This window comes from Hyperolius riggenbachi, chromosome 8, assembly GCF_040937935.1.
Source record: "Hyperolius riggenbachi isolate aHypRig1 chromosome 8, aHypRig1.pri, whole genome shotgun sequence".
In the NCBI taxonomy this organism is placed as follows: Eukaryota; Metazoa; Chordata; class Amphibia; order Anura; family Hyperoliidae; genus Hyperolius; species Hyperolius riggenbachi.
The window spans coordinates 86,098,851-86,118,709 of record NC_090653.1 but is presented as its reverse complement, the minus strand read 5'-3'; the positions used below and the strand labels follow the sequence as shown (position 1 = coordinate 86,118,709).

Here is a 19,859-nt window from a genome sequence, read left to right as displayed (position 1 = left end):
GAAGAAACTGAAGTTAAGAAACATAACTGTACTTTTCCTCTTGTTCCCACTCCTTCAATGCAAGTTTGCCCCAAAATGAAAATACCAAATACACCTCTGTGCTGCACAAACTTTCAGTGAGCCAAAATCATGTCAATTTGCCGTGAAAGTTTGGGAATTTGGCCTGTCCATCCCTACTCATGAGCTACTAAAGTGGAAATATATCATCATCATCATGGCCAGGCAGTCAGCATTTCGTAAATGGGATAAAGGTGACTGCATCCACATTCCTCTACCTTCAGGCTCCTCGTACTAGTGAAAGGGTTAATGACCTCAGTGAGAAAACTATTCCCTGTGTCAGCACCAAACGGATAAAGGAAGCAAACAGACATTTTCTAGACTGAGCAGTGCACAACACGCAATCATTGCAGCCTTGTTTTCCATTGCTCCATCATGGAGTGCATTGGCCCCTGGAGATTGTTCAAACCTCCTGAAGAGTGAGATAAAAATGGGTTTCTGTGTATAGCTAAGGTTGCAAAAAAAAAAAAAAAAGACAATGGAGCAATATAAAATCCATCTGCACAGTGCTCTATACAGAATACACTCTGGCTGTACAATGAAAATAATTTTTTTAAGTTTGAAAAAATATTAGACGTGCCAAAGTTTCAGCATTGACTTGAAGAGGATTTGTATTGACCTAAAGCAATGTAGACCTGTAATTCTGAAAAAAAAGCAAAATTAAGATGCATATTTCAGTAGAGGGAAGTCTCTGTGTCCTCCAGAGGCTTCCCACATGCTCCTCAAGAAGACCACTGATCTAGTGCTGGAACCCTCTGGAAGTTCGTGGGAACACTCCTGTTCATAAAGGAGCATGGCCCTACTGCGCAGGTGCAGGACATCTTGCACCTATGCAGTAGCATAGAGTCGCTCCGGCTCAACGGAAAATGCCAAGCCCTGTGCTACTGTGCAGGTATGAGTAATCGTAGCAAATCGGAGTCTTACAAATCTACCCCCTGTCAAAAAAAATCAAAATTACCTTTATGAGTTCTGCGACAGACAAGCAACTCTAATAGTGCAGAGCGGGGCTGCAGGGAAGGGAGTTAAGGTTGAGATGAATGTCTTGTACGGTTGTGATCAGGGGTGATTGTACCATGAAGCCACCTGAATTAAATGATTCAGGTGTCAAAATAAGGTGATGCTGCTGGCCCCAACTAAATGGCGTGCAGCACAAATATCTAATCCAGCCACGGGTCCTCTCCACTTCTGCACTGCAGCCTATCACTGGGCAGCCACATCTCTCTGTATATCTCCTAATGTCACATGACATGCATAGGAAGCCTACAGTGCTCTGCGAGGTGAAGAGGTCATCATTGTGAAAAAGCAGCTTGTTGGGCTGTGTGAGGAGTCTGACGAGGAGGGAGGAGGCAGCAGTGTTACATTTGACTTGCACAGCAGAAGGGAAGAGGTGGTATTGCTGTCCTGATTGAGTAGGAATGGACGGCTGAGGGTGAGCAGTTTGTTTGTCACAGACTCTCAGCCAGTGTGTTATTGTGTTGAGCTGCAGCATGTCATGTCTCGGGTTGTTACATATGCTCCCTTGCTGACTGAGAACATTAAATGAAGCAAGGTGTATTGTTGGATGCTGTGCGATCATTCAAAGTTGAGGGGGGGGGGGGGGATTAGTATCCTCACAAGTTTGCCTCAGGCAGCAAAATGTCTAGAACCAGCCCTAACAATGTCTCCCCCCTACAAAACTTTTAGGGGGCCCCCCTTCTTACATTAAGACCTCCAGTGCTCAGCAGGGAGAAGGGGCCTGGATTTCTTCCCTCCTCCTTCCCCACCAGGGCCCCTCTCCCATGCTCCCCTGGCTGTGTCCGTTCATCCCGACCCACAGATCTTGTGCAGCAGGAGTGACAGCCAGGGCTTACCTCTTCCACAGTCGTGTCTCTCCTGAACTTCCTACTGCAGCCACTAGGTGCCCTCTGTTCTCTCTGAGTTTCTGTGCACATTGGGTGACTTTACGTGACATGCAGAGGATTAAAGTGGATCTGAGATGAACTTTTACTCATTGCATAATTGTGTTCCTTTCCTATTTTTTATAGGGCATTCCTCAAGCCAAATACTTTTTTGTTTTTGTTTTAATACTCTAATTCCCTATAAACTAAACAAGCCACGCCCACAGGTTTTCAGAGAGCCAAGGCACTTTCAGACAGTAGCAAGGGCTCATGGGAGCTCAGTCTGGGCAGGAGGAGGGGGAGGTATTACTAGCCAGAGATTTCAGAGGCAGAGGGGAGGAGGAGGGGGATGAGGTTTTTTTGCTCAAGATGCAGATAAGCTTGCCTCTGTGTAATCGTATTGCAAAAAGGGTGTGTGCATCAAACACCAAGTGAACCCTTATATACCTGGCTTATATAAAGCTGTTTGCAGATAGATTTGCTGTGTAAACTATCTAAGCTTTAGATAAGCTATATAGACAAGATACTTGTTATAGTTAGTTTTTAATCTCGCATCCGCTTTAAAGAGAATCTGTACTCCAAAATTCTTACAATAAAAAGCATACCATTCTATTTATTATGTTCTCCTGGGCCCCTCTGTGCTGTTTCTGCCACTCCCAGCTGTAATCCTGGCTTGTAATTGCCATTTTATGCATTGTTTACAAACAAAAGACATAGCAAGTGATAGGCTGAGAGTAGCTCAGTGTGTGAGTCATACAGAGCTTGCAGGGGGCCTGGAGAGGGTGTGTATAGCTTCTATCCAATCACAAGCAGCACAGCACATTCCAGCCTGACTACCTGAGCCCGACAGACCCGACAGAGGAGAAAAGATTAGATCATATAACAGAGATAACACAGCCACTTTGCAACTAGGAAAGGCTGCAGTAAGACAGAGCACATTAGAACAGGTGTAGGAACTTATAGGATAGAAGAAATAAGGCTCAAAATTTTGTTACAGAGTCTCTTTAAGAGGAATACAGAGACCAGAGGCCACCTAGTAGTTACAGCGGGAGTGAGTTGGAGAGACCCAACAGTGGAAAAGGTGCGCCCCGGCCATCACTACCACTGCGCTAATCTGTGGGTTTGGGTGAGAGCAAAATTCCAGAGGTTAAACTAAAACTCAGCATTAGTGGACATGGGCCACGCCAAAAGTGGTTAACTCACCTTGGTTGCTGCCTCTGAATGCAGTGCTCCACGCTTCTCTGCATCCTCCTGATAATCTATCCATCACAGCCAGAAGAAGGAATTACCGGGGGCGGAAGGAGGAAGTATCAGGAGGATGGCATAGAGTGCTAGGTTTAGAGGTAAAAACAAAGGTGAGTTAACCTCCTCTGCCACGTCCCACGTACACCAACACTCAGTTTTAGTTTGGCCTTAGGCAAGAAATCCATTAGCTGAAACTGTATTAATTAATCATCTGTCACCTAATAGCAGCAATGACTTTATTTCTTAGCACAGCTTCCATTTCCTGGGTCAATAAGGATTTGCATTTTGGGAGAATTTTCCCCTCCTTCCCTTTCCGATAACACAATGTTTTTTTGACCAGTTGAATGTCCAGCTCTTGTTACTGGGATTTTCTCATTTGTCACCCAGCGGTGAATTAGCAGTGCACACCTAGGACAAGTTAAACTTTTAAAGCACGTGTGCTATTTTAGTCGCACAGTTTTGACCTTCTAGCTTCTACCCCTTTCTTATCCAAGTGTGAATATTGCCAGGTCTGCACTGTGCATGCTGATACGACACTAGCATGATTTCATGGAGTGATCAGCTTAACAAATATGCTGCTGATTTGCATAAACACAATTATTTCTGCAAGACTTCTGAATAACGCTCCAAATACCAATAAACAGTGTTTTTTATTCCCTGCTCTATCTTCAGTGCAATTAGATTTAAGAGGTTATATGGAAATATGTCTAAAACAATTATTCATTTACAGACAGGAAATATTTCCTCTAAATGCGTTTGTCTTATCTCTCATGGGATGTGATCTACATGTTTAACATATTATAGAGAGCAGCCACAGGAGACAAGGGCACTGCATAGGGCACGGGAGGACGTCAATGCAAAAACTGCTGTGTCACACTTTCATTTCATAGATACAGTGTGTATCTATACAGTAGTAAAATAAAGAAACTGAACAAATAGCAATTTGAAGGAAAACCCCGGGATGTGCTATAAAAAGTATCATGCCCGATGTAATGTCAGCTGTTAGAATTAAAGACATATCATTAACAGACATTGGCCCATACTTAAACAGGGACTTCCGACTGTGAGGGAATTCCATGATTGGCCTCTTATGTCATTTAAGAGAGCACCCTCCTTAAGGGATACACTTGTACATAATCATTTAGGACCCACTAAAGTGAAAGTGACCAAGAGAAATGGCACGTTTCCTTGTATAGGGTGCCATTTGTGTAGCTATATCACAAAAGGGGAGGTTTTTACCCACCCCAGCCGAGGGACAAAATACAAAATCAGAGGCAATTTTACCTGCGAGTCCAGGTTTGTTATTTATTTGTTAAAATGTCCCTGCGGGCTGGGGTATGTGGAGAAAACTACCCAACCCCTTAGGGATATAATTTCCTCACAGAAGTCTAATATCAGAAATCAGAATCGGGAACTATCAGTTTCGGACCATTTTTGTGTAAAAGAGCACCGTCTCTGCCAGCTTAGGGTGCAGATTATAGAGGGTATACCACTACTACGTAGAGGAGGTGACCGGCAGAAATTATTGGCACTTAGGGAAAACTATTGGATAAAGAAATTGGACACTTTAGAACCAAAAGGTCTGAATAGAGACTATGATTTATCTATGCTATTGTGATTTATGTGTTGCAACCTGCAATATTTTATGATTCCACCAGGGGGAGCCTTCTATATCCTTATTGAAATTGAGGGACGCAGTGAGGTAATATATCTTCTGTTGTCCCGATTATTATTATTATTATATACATAGTGTGTAGTTGTATATTATTATACTAAACATTGTCCTTATCATGCGCTCTAGGCTTAGGGTGTGATGGGCGTCGCGTGCATCCATTGATGTCTTTTTGTTTTCCTAGTAGGAGTATGTGGTCGCTTTAAACCACGCCTCCTGCTTTGCGACTCTGTGCGGACGCTGTAGGCCGCATACTGATTGGCTGTCTCCGCCACCGGCTTTGTATGACTAAGCGGCGGTGTTTTTTGCGGCTTCCGGGAGCGGACACTGTCGGCCTCCTTGCAATTGGAGGTAAGTGAGCGGTCATGCCCCCTATGACAGCGCACAGTCCGGGAGCGGACGTTGTCGGCCTCCTTGTAATTGGAGGATGCGATCGGCGACATCACGCCCCCCATGGTAGCGCGATGATCGCGCATGGGGGTTTTCCGCCTACTGCCTTGGTTGCGGTGAGCGGACGTTGTCGGCCCTTTTCCTATTGGCCTGTTCAGACCATGTGGCACTACAGCATACCTCTTTGTGGACGTTGTCGGCGGACTTTTGATTGGATGCCTGTGGGGCCTTTAGCACCATGAGCTTTGGACTTACATAACACAGGTACGCACTGTAGGTATTCATTTTATGCCATATTTATATGTGTTTAGATCTGTGGGCATTAAGTACTGTTTACTTGTACACTGTGGTTGAGGTCCATATTGGGCGCTTGATGATTGGACAATTGGAATGTGGAGGCACACCTGATTCGTGGAAACACTTTCATACATATGCAGGTTAGATAATGAGATAGTTCTCTATGTGGTCCTCTTCTAGACTATAAGAACATAAGTTTTAACTGGTGTTAGTTAGTGTGGGTCCATTATGATTTGAGAAAGGACTATTGTGGTCCGAAACGCCTGTGCGTCATCTGTATGTGTACCCATACCTTTTAAGTGTGTTTTTATGGATTGAGCTATAAATAAAGAAATTTTGATGGTGCGGATCTTGAGATATCTGACTACAGACGCTCATTGCTCCAGAGTGGATCTCAGCACATCAGTACACACCATCGGTGCACTAAACAGTTCAGATTGTACAAACTTTTGTAAAGCACACGATAAGACACAGAGGTAAGAGGCCTCTGTCGTTCAGAATGTGGGAAAACTTTTCATAATGGAAAGAGCCTTTAGAGACACCTAGGAAAACTCACACAGGTGAGAAGTTGTATTCATGCTCAGAGTGTGGGAAACGTTTTACCCAGAATGGAAACATCAGACAAATGAAAATACACTCTGGGGAGGAGACTTTTTCATGTTCAGAGTGAATGAAACTTTTATAGACACCAAAAAACTCACACAGGTGACAGACCGTATTCATGTTCAGACTTTTGTAAAGCACATAATGACACATAGAGGTAAGTTCAGAATGTGGGAAAACGTTTCATGATTGAACATGAATAAGGTTTCTCACCGGTGTGAGTTTTTGTAGGTGTCACTGAAGGCTCTTTCTGAGGGCGGGAATGGTTTATTCAAAGTGGAAACCTTAATACACATGAGAATACACACTGGGTAGTGGCCTTTTTCATGTTTAGAGGGCGGGAACGTTTTCTATGACAGCGGAAACTTTCATAGACACCAACAGACTCACACCGGTGACAGACCATATTCATGTTCAAACTTTTGTAAAGCACATGATAAGACAAACAGGTAAGAGGCCTCTGTCATGTTCAGAATGTGGGAAAACATTTCATGATAGAAAGAGCCTTCAGAGACACAGAAAAAAACTCACACAGGTGAGAAACCATATTCATGTTCAGAGGGTGGGAAATGTTTTACTTAGAATGGAAACCTTAATAGACGCCTGAGAATACACACTGGAGAACGGCATTTTTCCTGTTCAGAGTATGGGAAAGATTGTTATGACAGAGAAATCATTCTTAAACACCAAGAGACTCACACAGGTGACAGACCGTATTCATGTTCAAACTTTTGTAAAGCACATGATAAGACACATGGGTAAAAGGCCTCTGTCGTTCAGAATGTGGGAAAACTTTTCATGATAGAAAGAGCCTTCAGAGACAGCTAAAAAAACCTCACAGAGGTGAGAAACCTTATTCATGTTCAAAGGGTGGGAAATGTTTAACTCAGAATGGAAACCTTAATAGACACATGAGAATACACACTGGGGTGCAGCCTTTTTCACGTTCAGTGTGCTGGAAAGTTTTCTATAACAGAGGAAACTTTCATAGACACCAAAAGACTCACACAGGTGACAGACTATGGGCCTGGTTCACAAAGCGGTGATAACTCAGTTATCACGCCTAAAAGACTTCAGGCGTGATAACTTTTGCACCGCTGAGTTAGCACTGCTTTGTGCTCTTTATCGCACGCAAAGTCCTGCACGCAAAGTTTTGCGCGCGCAATCGCGTAATTCCGCGCGCAGCGCCCATAGGGTTTAATGGGCGCATCGCGCGCACTGCAAAACTTTGCGCGCGGGAATTTCGCGCGAGTTTCATTTTATCACGCCTAAACTGAGTTTAGGCGTGATAAAGGGCTTTTCACAGGCGTGCAAACACTTTGCACCGCTTTGTGAATCAGGCCCTATATGAATGTTCAAACTTTTGTAATGTACATGATAAGAGAAACAGGTAAGAGGCCTCTGTCATATTTGGAATGCGGGAAAACTTTACATGATAGAAAGAGCATTCAGAGACACCTAAAAACTCATATAGGTAAGAAGCCCTATTCATGTTTAGAGGATGGGAAATGTTTTACTGAGAAAGGAAACCTTAATAGACACGTGAGAATACACACTGGGGAGCGGCATTTTTCAGGTTCTGAATGTGGGAAAGATTTCTACAATGGATGAAACTTTCATAGACACAGAGTGTGGAAAATTATTCTATGACAAATTCAACTTTCATAGACACCAAAAGACTCAAACAGGTGACAGATTGTAATTCATGTTCAAACTTTTGTAAAGCACCTAATTACATAGTTATTTGGGTTGAAAAAAAAACATACGTCTATCAAGTTCAACCAGAAAACAAAGTACAACACCAGCCTGCTCCCTCACATATCCCTGTTGATCCAGAGGTAGGTGAAAAACCCTTACAAGGCATGGTCCAATTAGCCCTAACCTGGAAAAAAATTCCTTCCCGACTCCAGATGGCAATCAGATAAAATCCCTGGATCAACACCACTGGGCATTACCTAGTAATTATAGCCATGGATGTTTTTCAGTGCAAGAAAAGCATCTAAGACCCCTTTAAATGCAGATTTAGAATTTGCCATAACTACTTCCTGTGGCAATGCGTTCCACATCTTAATCACTCTTACTGTAAAGAACCCTTTCCTAAGTAAATAGCTAAAACGTTTTGCCTCCATGTGCAGATTTGTAAAGGCCTAGGGCCAAAAAGCTCATACGCATCCACATGATAAGTCACACAGGTAAGAGGCCTCTGTCATGTTCAGAATGTGGGAAAACTTTACATGATAGAAAGAGCCTTCAGAGATACCTAAAAACTCACACAGGTGAGAAGCCTTATTCATGTTCAGAGTGTGGGAAATGATTTACTCAGAATGGAAACCTTCATGGACATATGAGAATACACACTAGGGAGCGGCCTTTTTAAAGTTCAGAGTGCGGGAACGATTTCTATGATAGAGGGAGATTTCATAGACACCAAAAAACTCACACAGGTGACAAACCGTATTCATGTTCCGACTTTTGTACAGCACATGACAAGACACATGGGTAAGAGGCCTCTGTCATGTTCAGAATGTGGGAAAACTTTTCATGATAGAAACAGTCTTCAGAGAAACCTAAAAACTCACACAGGTGTTCAGAGTGTGGGAAATGTTCAGAGTGTGGGAAATGTTTTACTCAGAATGGAAACGTTCATGGACCCTTGAGAATACACACTGGGGAGTGTCATTTTTCAAGTTCAGAGTGCGGGAAAGATTTATATGATAGAGGAAAGTTTCATAGACACCAAAAAGCTTACACAGGTGACAGACCGTACTCATGTTCAAACTTTTGTAAAGCACATGATAAGATACACAGATAAGATGCCTCTGTCATGTTCAGAATGTGGGAAAACTTTTCACGGTAGAAAGAGCCTTCAGAACACATCTAAAACTTACAGATGAGAAGCCTTGTTCATGTTCAGAGTGCGGGAAAGATTTCTATAGGAACGTTTCATAGACACTAAAAAGCTCACACAGGTGACAGACCGTATTCATGTTCAGACTTTTTTGTAACGCACATGATAGGACACAAATGTAAGAGGCCTCTGTCATGTTCAGAATGTGGGATATCTCAGATCATGCTCCTGTTTTTCCCCAATTGGCCTTCCCGGCTACTTAGAGCAAACAGTACCATGGAGATTGAACCCTCAGTTGCTCACAGATGACTCAGATTGGAGGGAGATCTCTGAGGCTTTGCACAATTATTTTAGAGAAAACACTACTGATGAGGTTTCTGGTCTAACTGTGCATCTATTTTTTTTTTAAAATTAATTAAAGAGATGGAGTTTTATTGACGTGTGCTCCTGGAGTTTCTACGTTCTTCTGCAATGTTCTAACGGTGTGGGAAGCCCACAAGCACAAACGTTTTCTTAACTGTGAATCTAAGATGGTGGTATATCTCCCTGAGTGCCCGTGTGGACTACAACATGTGGGGTTAAGATTATACAAGATATAGGTGATATTTGAATGAAAAGGGACAATAGTGCAATACAATAAGAATGGATAATAGTGCAATGCAGTGCAATATAATTTAAGGCCACTAGATGGCGGACATGAAACTGAATTATAAACTGATAAACCTAGACTGCTAACATGCCAAAAATGTCCGAAGGAAAATGGATAATAGTGCAATATGTGGCATCTCTGGAGGTGGAATAAATTCATGGAAGTATCTTGGTGTGGCCTACATAGCACTGTTGCTTTTTCGTAGCATATTGCATCTGGTAAAGAAGGATATACCTGTGGAACAGCTGCAGTGTGGTGACTGAAGGAAGAAACCAAAGGCTACCGTTTGGGGTGCCTCTTCTGAATAATTGCTAGGAATGCTGACATATCCAAGTTCTTGGCTTCTCTCCGATCACCCCAGACCTTGCTGAGGAATTGGATGAAGACATTTCTATTCCAGAGTTCCTCGCTGCAGTTAAAGGCCAAAAAAACTGATAAATGTCGAGGCCCAGATGACCAAACCTCGCAGTACTATAGGCTCTATGCTTCTGCTCTGGCTCCAGCCTTCCTTGAGTTATTTAATGGGATCCCTTCTGGCATCACTCCCTCTCAACAGTTGCTTGAGGCTCACATCACAGTGCTATCTAAAAGTGGCAAGGACCCAGGTCTTGGTCAGAGCTACTGGCCAATACCCTTGCTGAACCTAGATGTGAAAATATTAGAAAGAATATTGGTCACGCACCTGCAGGGGATGGTTGCTGACAAAGCGAATAAAGATCAAGTGGGATTTGTGATGGGGCGGGAGGCACGGGATAACACCACCAAGGTAATTGGTGTGCACTCAGATGCCGAGAAGGCCCTTGACAGGGTCACCTGGGATTACATGTCTGCCGTTTTTTATCCAATCTGGGACTGGGCATGACAATGAGGTCTTGAATAGGGCTGATATAGTCAAATCCATCTGGGAGAACACAAGTCAACAACACCTTGTCAGAGCCCATCTTACTGAAAAATGGTACACATCTTGCCCACGTCTCCACTCGTCTACATCCTGATGCTGGAGCCCTTCCTTAATTTTGTAAGGTCAGATGTGAATGTACAGGGGGGAAATAATTTGGCAACAATCTCCTGTTTTTTTTATCATTCAGTCCCTCCTATCCTTACCTAATATCATGCTCTGCTTCTGTTGGTGACATCCCTGTGAATGTAGTGCTTGGACTTCCTCTCTTCATTAGAGATGTGGCGAATGGTTCGCCGGGCGAACATCTCTTAGGGGTTTACTACTTCCGGGTCGCTCTGACCCGGAGTAGTACGCCTGCGATGCCCGGCGGAGCGCGTCCTGTTGCCGGGCACTCTCTGCGCATGAGCGTGACATCGTTCATGACAAAGTGCCCGGCAACAGGAGCGCGAACTAGGACGCGCTCCGCCGGGCAGTGCAAGCGTACTACTCCGGGTCAGAGCGACTCGGAAGTAGTAAACCCCCCAGGGATTCAGAGATGTTCGCCAGCTACTCTTCATTAACAGATATCCTAATGAACTTTGCTTTGAATCTTGTTTTTTTCTCTGCCTGCCAGCAGAGGGCTCACTCCTTCAGAACTTGTATTATGCTACAGACTGTTGGGAGGAGATCTGAAAGGTCACCTGATCTCTCAGCAAGGACAACAAGGATATAAACCAAGCCTGAGCACTAATCCAGTGCTAGTTCATCATACCAGTGTTCTGGCCTTCCTAATCTGGGTTATCGGCCCTTGTACTCTGTTCCTTGCTGCCTTGTATTTTGTTGCCTTCCTGTGTATGATCTACTGCTTTCTCCTAGACGAGTCTTTGCCAAGGTGACTACATTGTATGGTTGATGTCCTAGTTTATAACTAACCGTTTGCCGTATCTTGTATCCTGCAAATTACCTTGTGTATATATTTGTAAATATCTCTTGTATATAATAAGCAGGTTCAGTGGTCTGTGTGCACAGAATTGTGTGTGTGTGTGTGTGTGTGTATATATATATGTGTGTGTGTGTGTGTGTGTGTGTGTGTGTGTGTGTGTGTGTGTGTGTGTGTGTGTGTGTGTGTGTGTGTGTGTGTGTGTGTGTGTGTGTGTATGTTTGTGTGTTACGGCCAGAACCCGAAATCTGGTCACTTCGGGTTATGGCTGGTCAAAACTAGAAGTGGCTGTCTCACTGCGCCCAATGTCCAAAATGAATGGATTCCTGGTGGCTCCGTTCCTCTCCCTGGCTCTGGCTCCTCCCTCTCCTATTGGGTTCTGGCAGCCTGGAACACATGTGATGCACCCAGAGTCGTTCGTTGTGGTAGGGAAGCAGAGCGGGAACGCTGCAGACATTGCTTCTGCCAGCACCCGCTCTGCAGGAATAAATGGCACAAATCCCTGCTTTCTTTCCATGCCATTGTGTGTCCCTGCCAGATGATATATATTGGGATTACTACTAGAATGATGCAGGAATGTTATCAGGACCATTGTAGATCCTTGGGCAATCCTCAAGCTAAGGTGTGTCCCCAGGTGATGGAACCTATGAATCGGGTCCATATGGGTGACTCCACTAAACTTAGATTTTTTGGCCTGGAACAGGTGACTAGGGACAGGAGGAGTGGTGATTGGTTTAGAAAATTACAGTGCAGAGAAAGCTTCTGGATCTCTTTTTTCGATGCAGTGGGCCCTTTGGGCCTAAATGAAATAAATTATCTATCTGTATTTTTTTAGTGCATGATGTTGTTTATTGCTATTCTGTATGTGTCTTTATATATAGTTTTTTCTAATTGTATTCTCTCTTGCTATCTCCTGTAGTTGATATTCACTTGGTTCATTCAGAGGCGGGCAGACTCCAGAGTGCACTCACTCCCTGATGTCAGTTGTATCGGCGGGTGAGTTGGTTTCATGGTAGGGATAGTTTCTATAATTTTATTTGTTAAGCCCCTTTGTTTTCTTGGGTTTTTGAACAGTGCTTTAATGATTTGTGGCTGGCGTCCCGTTGCCGCAGCAACGGCCATCTCAGCCCTGATTGGACTGACTATTTTTGGTCCTCTCAGGCTATGATAGAGTGCAGTGGAATGGTCTAAAACTGTGGGCCTGGAAGCCCTAAAACCTGCTGCGCAATGTGCTTCACGTCATCCTATTCGGATGACGCTGCTGGCAACCTGGTTGGTCACCGTGTTTAGCAACTATTTCCTGTTTCCTGCTGGTGGAACGCAGATCCAGGAAGTGTGAGAATGGAGGGGATGGCGGTGTGCTTCAGGCGTCCCGTCTGCCCAAGTATTTACATCCATTATCAGTGAGTACACTATTTAAGGGATTGCTATTGGGGGGCTCAGTGTCCTGATGAAGCACTCCACTGAGTGAGTGCGAAACAGCTGCTGACCTACTGCATGCTGTACCCTCTCCATATGTTAGCTATCGTTCATTGCTTGGCAATTTTTTAAGTGTATGATTAAACTTCTGTCCATAACATATACACTGGGTTTCTCTGCATTACGCCTTATGCAGGGAGATCTAATTTTATATAGTTCGGATGCAAGTGTAGGATTATTATTTTGTATTCATTCCTGGATATTGTTGCATTTATTTATATTGCTGTGCAAGAGGTTAATGTACATTGCTGGTTTCATTTCTTTATTTATATTCCTTGCCTTTGTAAATAAACTCCCATTATTCATCTATTCCTGGCCTTGGTATTTCAGTTATTTCCTGAACAGTGACATTTCCATTTGGTTGCAGGTCTTGTGCTTTGCTCATGAAGTGCTCGTGAAGTGCAATGCACGATTCCTGTGCAACCCTTACACCTAATTTAATCTCAGCCTTTACTTTCTTTGGTTGTATCTCCAACTTAAAGATTATTTAAAATCATTTGCTTTGAATATTACCCTGAGTCAACATACATTGGATCTCTGCAAGAAAGCTTTTTCGTTCCAATGGGGTCTCGAGTCAATTGTATATCTGAGAATTAACCTCTCTGCCAATCTAGATAATGAATTCAAACTCAATTTTGCACCTCTGGCTAAGAATGTGGGAAAATTGTTGGAAGACTGTGGATGATTGAAGTCACTTTCTTGTTTTGGGAGGGTTGCAGCCTCCAAAATGTACATCTTAACAAAATTTCTGTATATCAGTCAGGCTATCCAAATTTAACTCCCATTCTCCTATTTTAAGGACCTCCACAAGCAGGTTCACGTGTTCATTTGGGGAAAAAAGACACCACTTATCATTATCAAGATGCTAAGGTGTATGAAAATAGATGGTGGACTGGGTCTACCCAATTTCAAAACATTTAGCTGCTCATTTAGCTGCTCAACTGACTAGAATCATTGATTGGCCGGCCCACGTGGACACAAAGGACTGGGATATACTGGTGAAATCATTTGTGGAATGTGATTTGGCTGATTTACCATGGCTAGGTTAAACCACTTCCCCCCCACTATTAGATGGTCTCACCCCCTGATAGCTGCTTCCCTTGGGGCCTTTAATAGATCTACTAAAGCCTTATCCCTCTTCTCACCTATGGGGCTCATAACCCTAGATGTGAGAAATCCTCACTTTGCTCCAGGATTGGAAAAAAAGTTCTTGGAAGAATCCGTTCCCTAGCATACCCCTAGATTGGTTGACTTTGTTGTAAATGGTCGGGTGGCCCCATAGGAAACTTGCAAATCACTGACTTCTCCTAATCCAATCTCTCTTTGGAAATACTGTCAAATGGCCAATTGTGCCTCTTCTGGAAAGATGGACCAGTACCTTAGGTGCACATACACGCCATTTGATCAGAAATGTAGATCCCAAAACCATGATAAGCACACAACCTCATGGCTTTATAATCTGCTCAATCCAATTGATAGCCAGATGCTTCTACCCTTTCAAGCTGAGTGGCATGGGGCCCTGGGGAGGCAGCTCCAATGCGCAGTGGGACCAAATGTTTCTTAGGGCACATAAGACATGCCTCAATGTTTATGCACAGGAACAGAATTACAAATGTCTTACTTCCTGGTACTGTATTCAGGCTAACTTACATTAAATCTTCTCTTCAACTTCAAACTTGTGCTGGAGATGTCAACTTGCGAGTGGAGACTTAAAGCATAAAGCATGGGATTGCCCTAAGATACAACCCTTCGGATTGCAAGTGCATGATTTAATCTTTAAGATAACTAGCTGATCCCTCTAGTTTACACCTGAAACTTTCTTGCTACATGGGGCATCAAAGTCTTTTAAAAGCCATAAAAAGTCCCCACTTACACATCTGATTAACACTGCTTGTGCACTGATCCCAGCTCTTTGGAAGTCTGCGTCTGTCCCTACCTTACACCAGTGGTTCCATGGAATTCAAAAGATGAAGGAAATTGTTGAGAAGGCAATATTAATCGCACATGATAAAGTGGACATGACACTCACACTCATTTGGGCCGCTTGGTGTGAGTTCCAAGATTCTGATGACTATAAACAAATTATAAATCCTGTTGTTTAAAACTGACCTGCTTTGAACTCTGATTAGAGAATATGGGAACGATGTTGTCTTTAGGGGAGTCTGTGTGTGTGTGTGGGGGGGGGGATCAGGGGTCTTAAGAGATTCAGCTGCTTGTTCACTTACACTGTTTTTACTTATTGAGCAAATTGTAGATCAATACTATTTGGATTAACCACTTGCCGACCGCCTTAAGCCGATGGGCGGAGCAAAGGGCTGGGCCCAAACGACCGCAATACGCCCATCGGCGGTGGGCGTGGTTATGCGGCGATCACGTCATTCGTGACACGATCAGTCGCCGGCGACAGGCTCCGCCCCCCTCGTGCTGTAACCCGCCGGCCGTTCGGAAGCGCCGGCGGGTTACTTGCTACCGGATCGCCGCATCTAAACCGTATAATACGCTTTGTAATGTATACAAAGTGTATTATACAGGCTGCCTCCTGCCCTGGTGGTCCCAGTGATCGAGGGACCACCAGGGCAGGCTGCAGCTACGCAGGTGAGCACCCAAGCACACTGATCTCCCCCCCTTCCCTCTGATCGCCCACAGCACCCCTCAGACCCGTTTGCACCCAATCACCCCCCTAATCACCCATCAATCACTCCCTGTCACTATCTGTCAGCGCTATTTTTTTAACTAGTCCCTAAACTGTCCCCTGGGGGCTCCTGATCACCCCCCACACTCTTAGATCCTCCCCAGACCCCCCCAGCCCGCCCCCCCCCTGTGTAGTGTATACATCTATCCTCCCCTGTAATCAGCTGTCAATCACCTGTCATTCACCCGCCAATCACCACCTGTCACTGCCACTTATCAGATCAGACCCTAACCTGCCTCTTACGGGCATCTGCTCACCCTCCCACACCATCAGAACGCCCGCAGACCTACCCTCAGATCACCTCCAAAGTGCATTGTTTACATCTGTTCTGCCATCTAATCACCCACTGATCACCCATCAATCACCCCCTGTCACCACCTGTCACTGCTACCCATCAGATCAGACCCCTATCTGCCCCTAGGGCACCCAATCACCCGCCCACACCCTCAGAACGACCTCAGACACCCCCCCCCCGCCGTGTACTGTATACATCTATTCTCCCCTGTAATCACCTGTCAATCACCCCGTCACCACCTGTCACTGCCTCCCATCAATTCAGAACCTAACCTGCCTCTTACGGGCATCTGATCACCCTCCCACACCATCAGATCACCCACAGGCCTACCCTCAGATCACCTCCAAAGTGCATTGTTTACATCTGTTCTGCCATCTAATCGCCCACTGATCACCCATCAATCACCCCCTGTCACTGCTACCCATCAGATCAGACCTTATTCTCCCCCTTGGGCACCCAATCACCTGCCCGCACCTTGCCAGTGCATTGCTTGCATCTATTTCCCCCTCTAATCACACCTTGAGACACCCATTAATCACCTCCTGTCACCCCCTAGCACACCTATCACTCGGCTAAACCCTCAGATCCCCCTCAGACCCCCTTCCGATCACCTCCCCAGTGCATTGATTGCATCTATTTTCCCCTCTAACCACCCCCTGAGACACCCATCAATCACCTCCTGTCACCCCCCTAGCACTCCTATCCATCAGATCAGGCCCAATACAACCTGTCATCTAAGAGGCCACCCTGCTTATGACCGGTTCCACAAAATTTGCCCCCTCATAGACCACCTGTCATCAAAATTTGCAGATGCTTATAACCCTGAACAGACATTTTGAGACATTTGGTTTCCAGACTACTCACGGTTTTGGGCCCGTAAAATGCCAGGGCGGTATAGGAACCCCACAAGTGACCCCATTTTAGAAAAGACACCCCAAGGTATTGCATTAGGTGTATGATGAGTTCATAGATTTTATTTTTTGTCAAAAGTTAGCAGAAATGGATTTTTATTGTTTTTTTCACAACGTGTAATTTTCCACTAACTTGTGACAAAAAATAAAATTTTCTATGAACTCACCATACACCTAACGGTATACCTTGGGGTGTCTTCCTTCTAAAATGGGGTCACTTGTGGGGTTCCTATACTGCCCTGACATTTTAGGGGCCCTAAACCGTAATAGTCTAGAAACCAAATGCCTCAAAATGACCTGTGAGTAGAACGTTGGGCCCCTTAGCGCAATTAGGCTGCAAAAAAGTGTTACACATGTGGTATTGCTGTACTCAGGAGAAGTAGTATAATGTGTTTTGGGGTGTATTTTTACACATACCCATGCTGGGTGGGAGAAATCTCTCTGTAAATGGACAATTGTGTGTAAAAAAAAATCAAAAAATTGTCATTTACAGAGATTTCTCCCACCCAGCATGGGTATATGTAAAAATACACCACAAAACACATTATACTACTTCTTCGGCAGTACCACATGTGTGGCACTTTTTTTGCAGCCTAACTGCACTAAGGGGCCCAAAGTCCAATGAGTACCTTTAGGATTTCACAGGTCATTTTGAGACATTTGGGTTCAAGACTACTCCTCACGGTTTTGGGCCCCTAAAATGCCAGGGCAGTATAGGAACCCCACAAGTGACCCCATTTTAGAAAGAAGACACCCCAAGGTATTCCGTTAGGAGTATGGTGAGTTCATAGAAGATTTTATTTATTGTCACAAGTTAGCAGAAATTGATTTTTATTGTTTTTTTTTCACGTCAAGTGTCATTTTCCGCTAACTAGTGACAAAAAATAAAATCTTCTATAAACTCACCATACTCCTAACGGAATACCTTGGGGTGTCTTCTTTCTAAAATAGGGTCATTTGTGGGGTTCCTATACTGTCCTGGCATTTTAGAGGCCCTAAACCGTGAGGAGTAGTCTTGAACCCAAATGTCTCAAAATGACCTGTGAAATCCTAAAGGTACTCATTGGACTTTGGGCCCCTTAGCGCAGTTAGGGTGCAAAAAAGTGCCATACATGTGGTATTGCTGTACTCAGGAGAAGTAGTATAATGTGTTTTGGGGTGTATTTTTACACATACCCCTGCTGGGTGGGAGAAATATCTCTGTAAATGACAATGTTTTGATTTTTTTTTTTACACACAAGTGTCCATTTACAGAGAGATTTCTCCCACCCAGCATGGGTATGTGTAAAAATACACCCCAAAACACATTATACTACTTCTCCTGAGTACGGCAATACCACATGTGTGGCACTTTTTGCAGCCTAACTGCGCTAAGGGGCCCAAAGTCCAATGAGCCTCTTTAGGCTTTAAAGGGGTGCTTACAATTTAGCACCCCCCAAAATGCCAGGACAGTAAACAAACCCCACAAATGACCCTATTTTGGAAAGTAGACACTTCAAGGTATTCAGAGAGGGGCATGGTGAGTCCGTGGCGGATTTCATTTTTTTTTGTCACAAGTTAGTAGAAATGGAAACTATTTTTGTTTTGTCTCAAAGTGTCATTTTCCGCTACCTTGTGACAAAAAATAAAATCTTCTATGAACTCACCATCCCTCTCAGTGAATACTTTGGGATGTCTTCTTTCCAAAATGGGGTCATTGGGGGGGGGGGGGGGTGTTTATACTATTCTGGAATTTTAGCACCTCATGAAACCTGACAGGTGCTCAAAAAAGTCAGAGATGCTTCAAAATGGGAAAATTCACTTTTGTAAACGCTATAACTTGTACCCAAACCAATAAATATACACTGAATGTTTTTTTTTTAATCAAAGACATGTAGCACAATAAATTTGGACAAAAATGTATACAGAAATATCACTTTATTTGAAAAATGTCAGCACAGAAAGTAAAAAAAAATCATTTTTTTGACAAAATTCATGTCTTTTTTGATGAATATAATAAAAACTAAAACTCGCAGCAGCAATCAAATAGCACCAAAAGAAAGCTGTATTAGTGACAAGAAAAGGAGGTAGAATTCATTTAGATAGTAGGTTGTATGACCAAGCAATACACCGTGAAAGCTGCAGTGGTCTGAATGGAGAAAAAGGCTCTGGTCCTTAAAGGACTTACGAGGCGAATTGCTTAAAAAAAGTTATGTACCTCATTGCTAAAGCAGACCTCAGGGCAGACGAACAGCACCTTCCTTTTCACTATCAGGTGCTTTATCCTTCTAATCCAGGTTACATTGCAGCTCCCGACCCTCCTCAGGGTCGCCCGAGCAGAATCGCCGCTTTAAAAATCTAACTCCTACGCAGCTTGCATAGCCATGGCTGCTCAGGACTACAGCCCCGCTCGTGTCCGCCCTCACTCCGTGCGCTCTATTATACGTCATGTGGGCGGCTCCACATGACCACCCACATGACGAACTACACTGCCAGCCAGCCGCGCCCCCTCCGCAGAGAATACAAGCGCTGAGCGAGTGAGTACCTGCTCGCTCAGCGCTTGTATTCTCTGCGGAGGGGGCGCGGCTGGCTGGCAGTGTAGTTCGTCATGTGGGTGGTCATGTGGAGCCGCCCACATGACGTATCATAGAGCGCACGGAGTGAGGGCGGACACGAGCGGGGCTGTAATCCTGAGCAGCCACGGCTATGCAAGCTGCGCAGGAGTTAGATTTTTAAAGCGGCGATTCTGCTCGGGCGACCCTGAGGAGGGTCGGGAGCTGCAATGTAACCTGGATTAGAAGGATAAAGCACCTGATAGTGAAAAGGAAGGTGCTGTTCGTCTGCCCTGAGGTCTGCTTTAGCAATGAGGTACATAACTTTTTTTAAGCAATTCGCCTCGTAAGTCCTTTAAGGGGCGAAAAAGACTGTGGTCCTCAAGTGGTTAAGATGAGTGCCTAACTTATGTGAATATTTGATCAGGTCATCATCTTCCACCTGCTGCTTCTCCCTGTTCCGAGCTCAGGTCAGATGAAGGGAATATTGGTG

At 44.3% G+C, this 19,859-nt stretch overlaps 1 protein-coding gene across 2 annotated transcripts in view; it reads left to right on the top strand.

Annotated features, from left to right (window-relative positions):
• Nucleotides 1-14,925, top strand: part of LOC137529006 (tetratricopeptide repeat protein 16-like) — a 417,560-nt gene extending 402,635 nt beyond the window's left edge. The window contains exons 3-4 of one of the 2 annotated variants that reach the window (XM_068250865.1): nt 12,378-12,454; nt 14,846-14,925. In XM_068250865.1, the coding sequence (XP_068106966.1) occupies nt 12,378-12,436 (59 nt within the window). In that variant the 3' untranslated portion in view covers nt 12,437-12,454; nt 14,846-14,925. Of the gene's footprint in view, nt 1-12,377; nt 12,633-14,845 lie in introns of those variants that run through there. The other variant, XM_068250864.1, reaches the window with a different exon arrangement.
• The last annotated feature ends 4,934 nt before the right edge of the window (nt 14,926-19,859 follow it).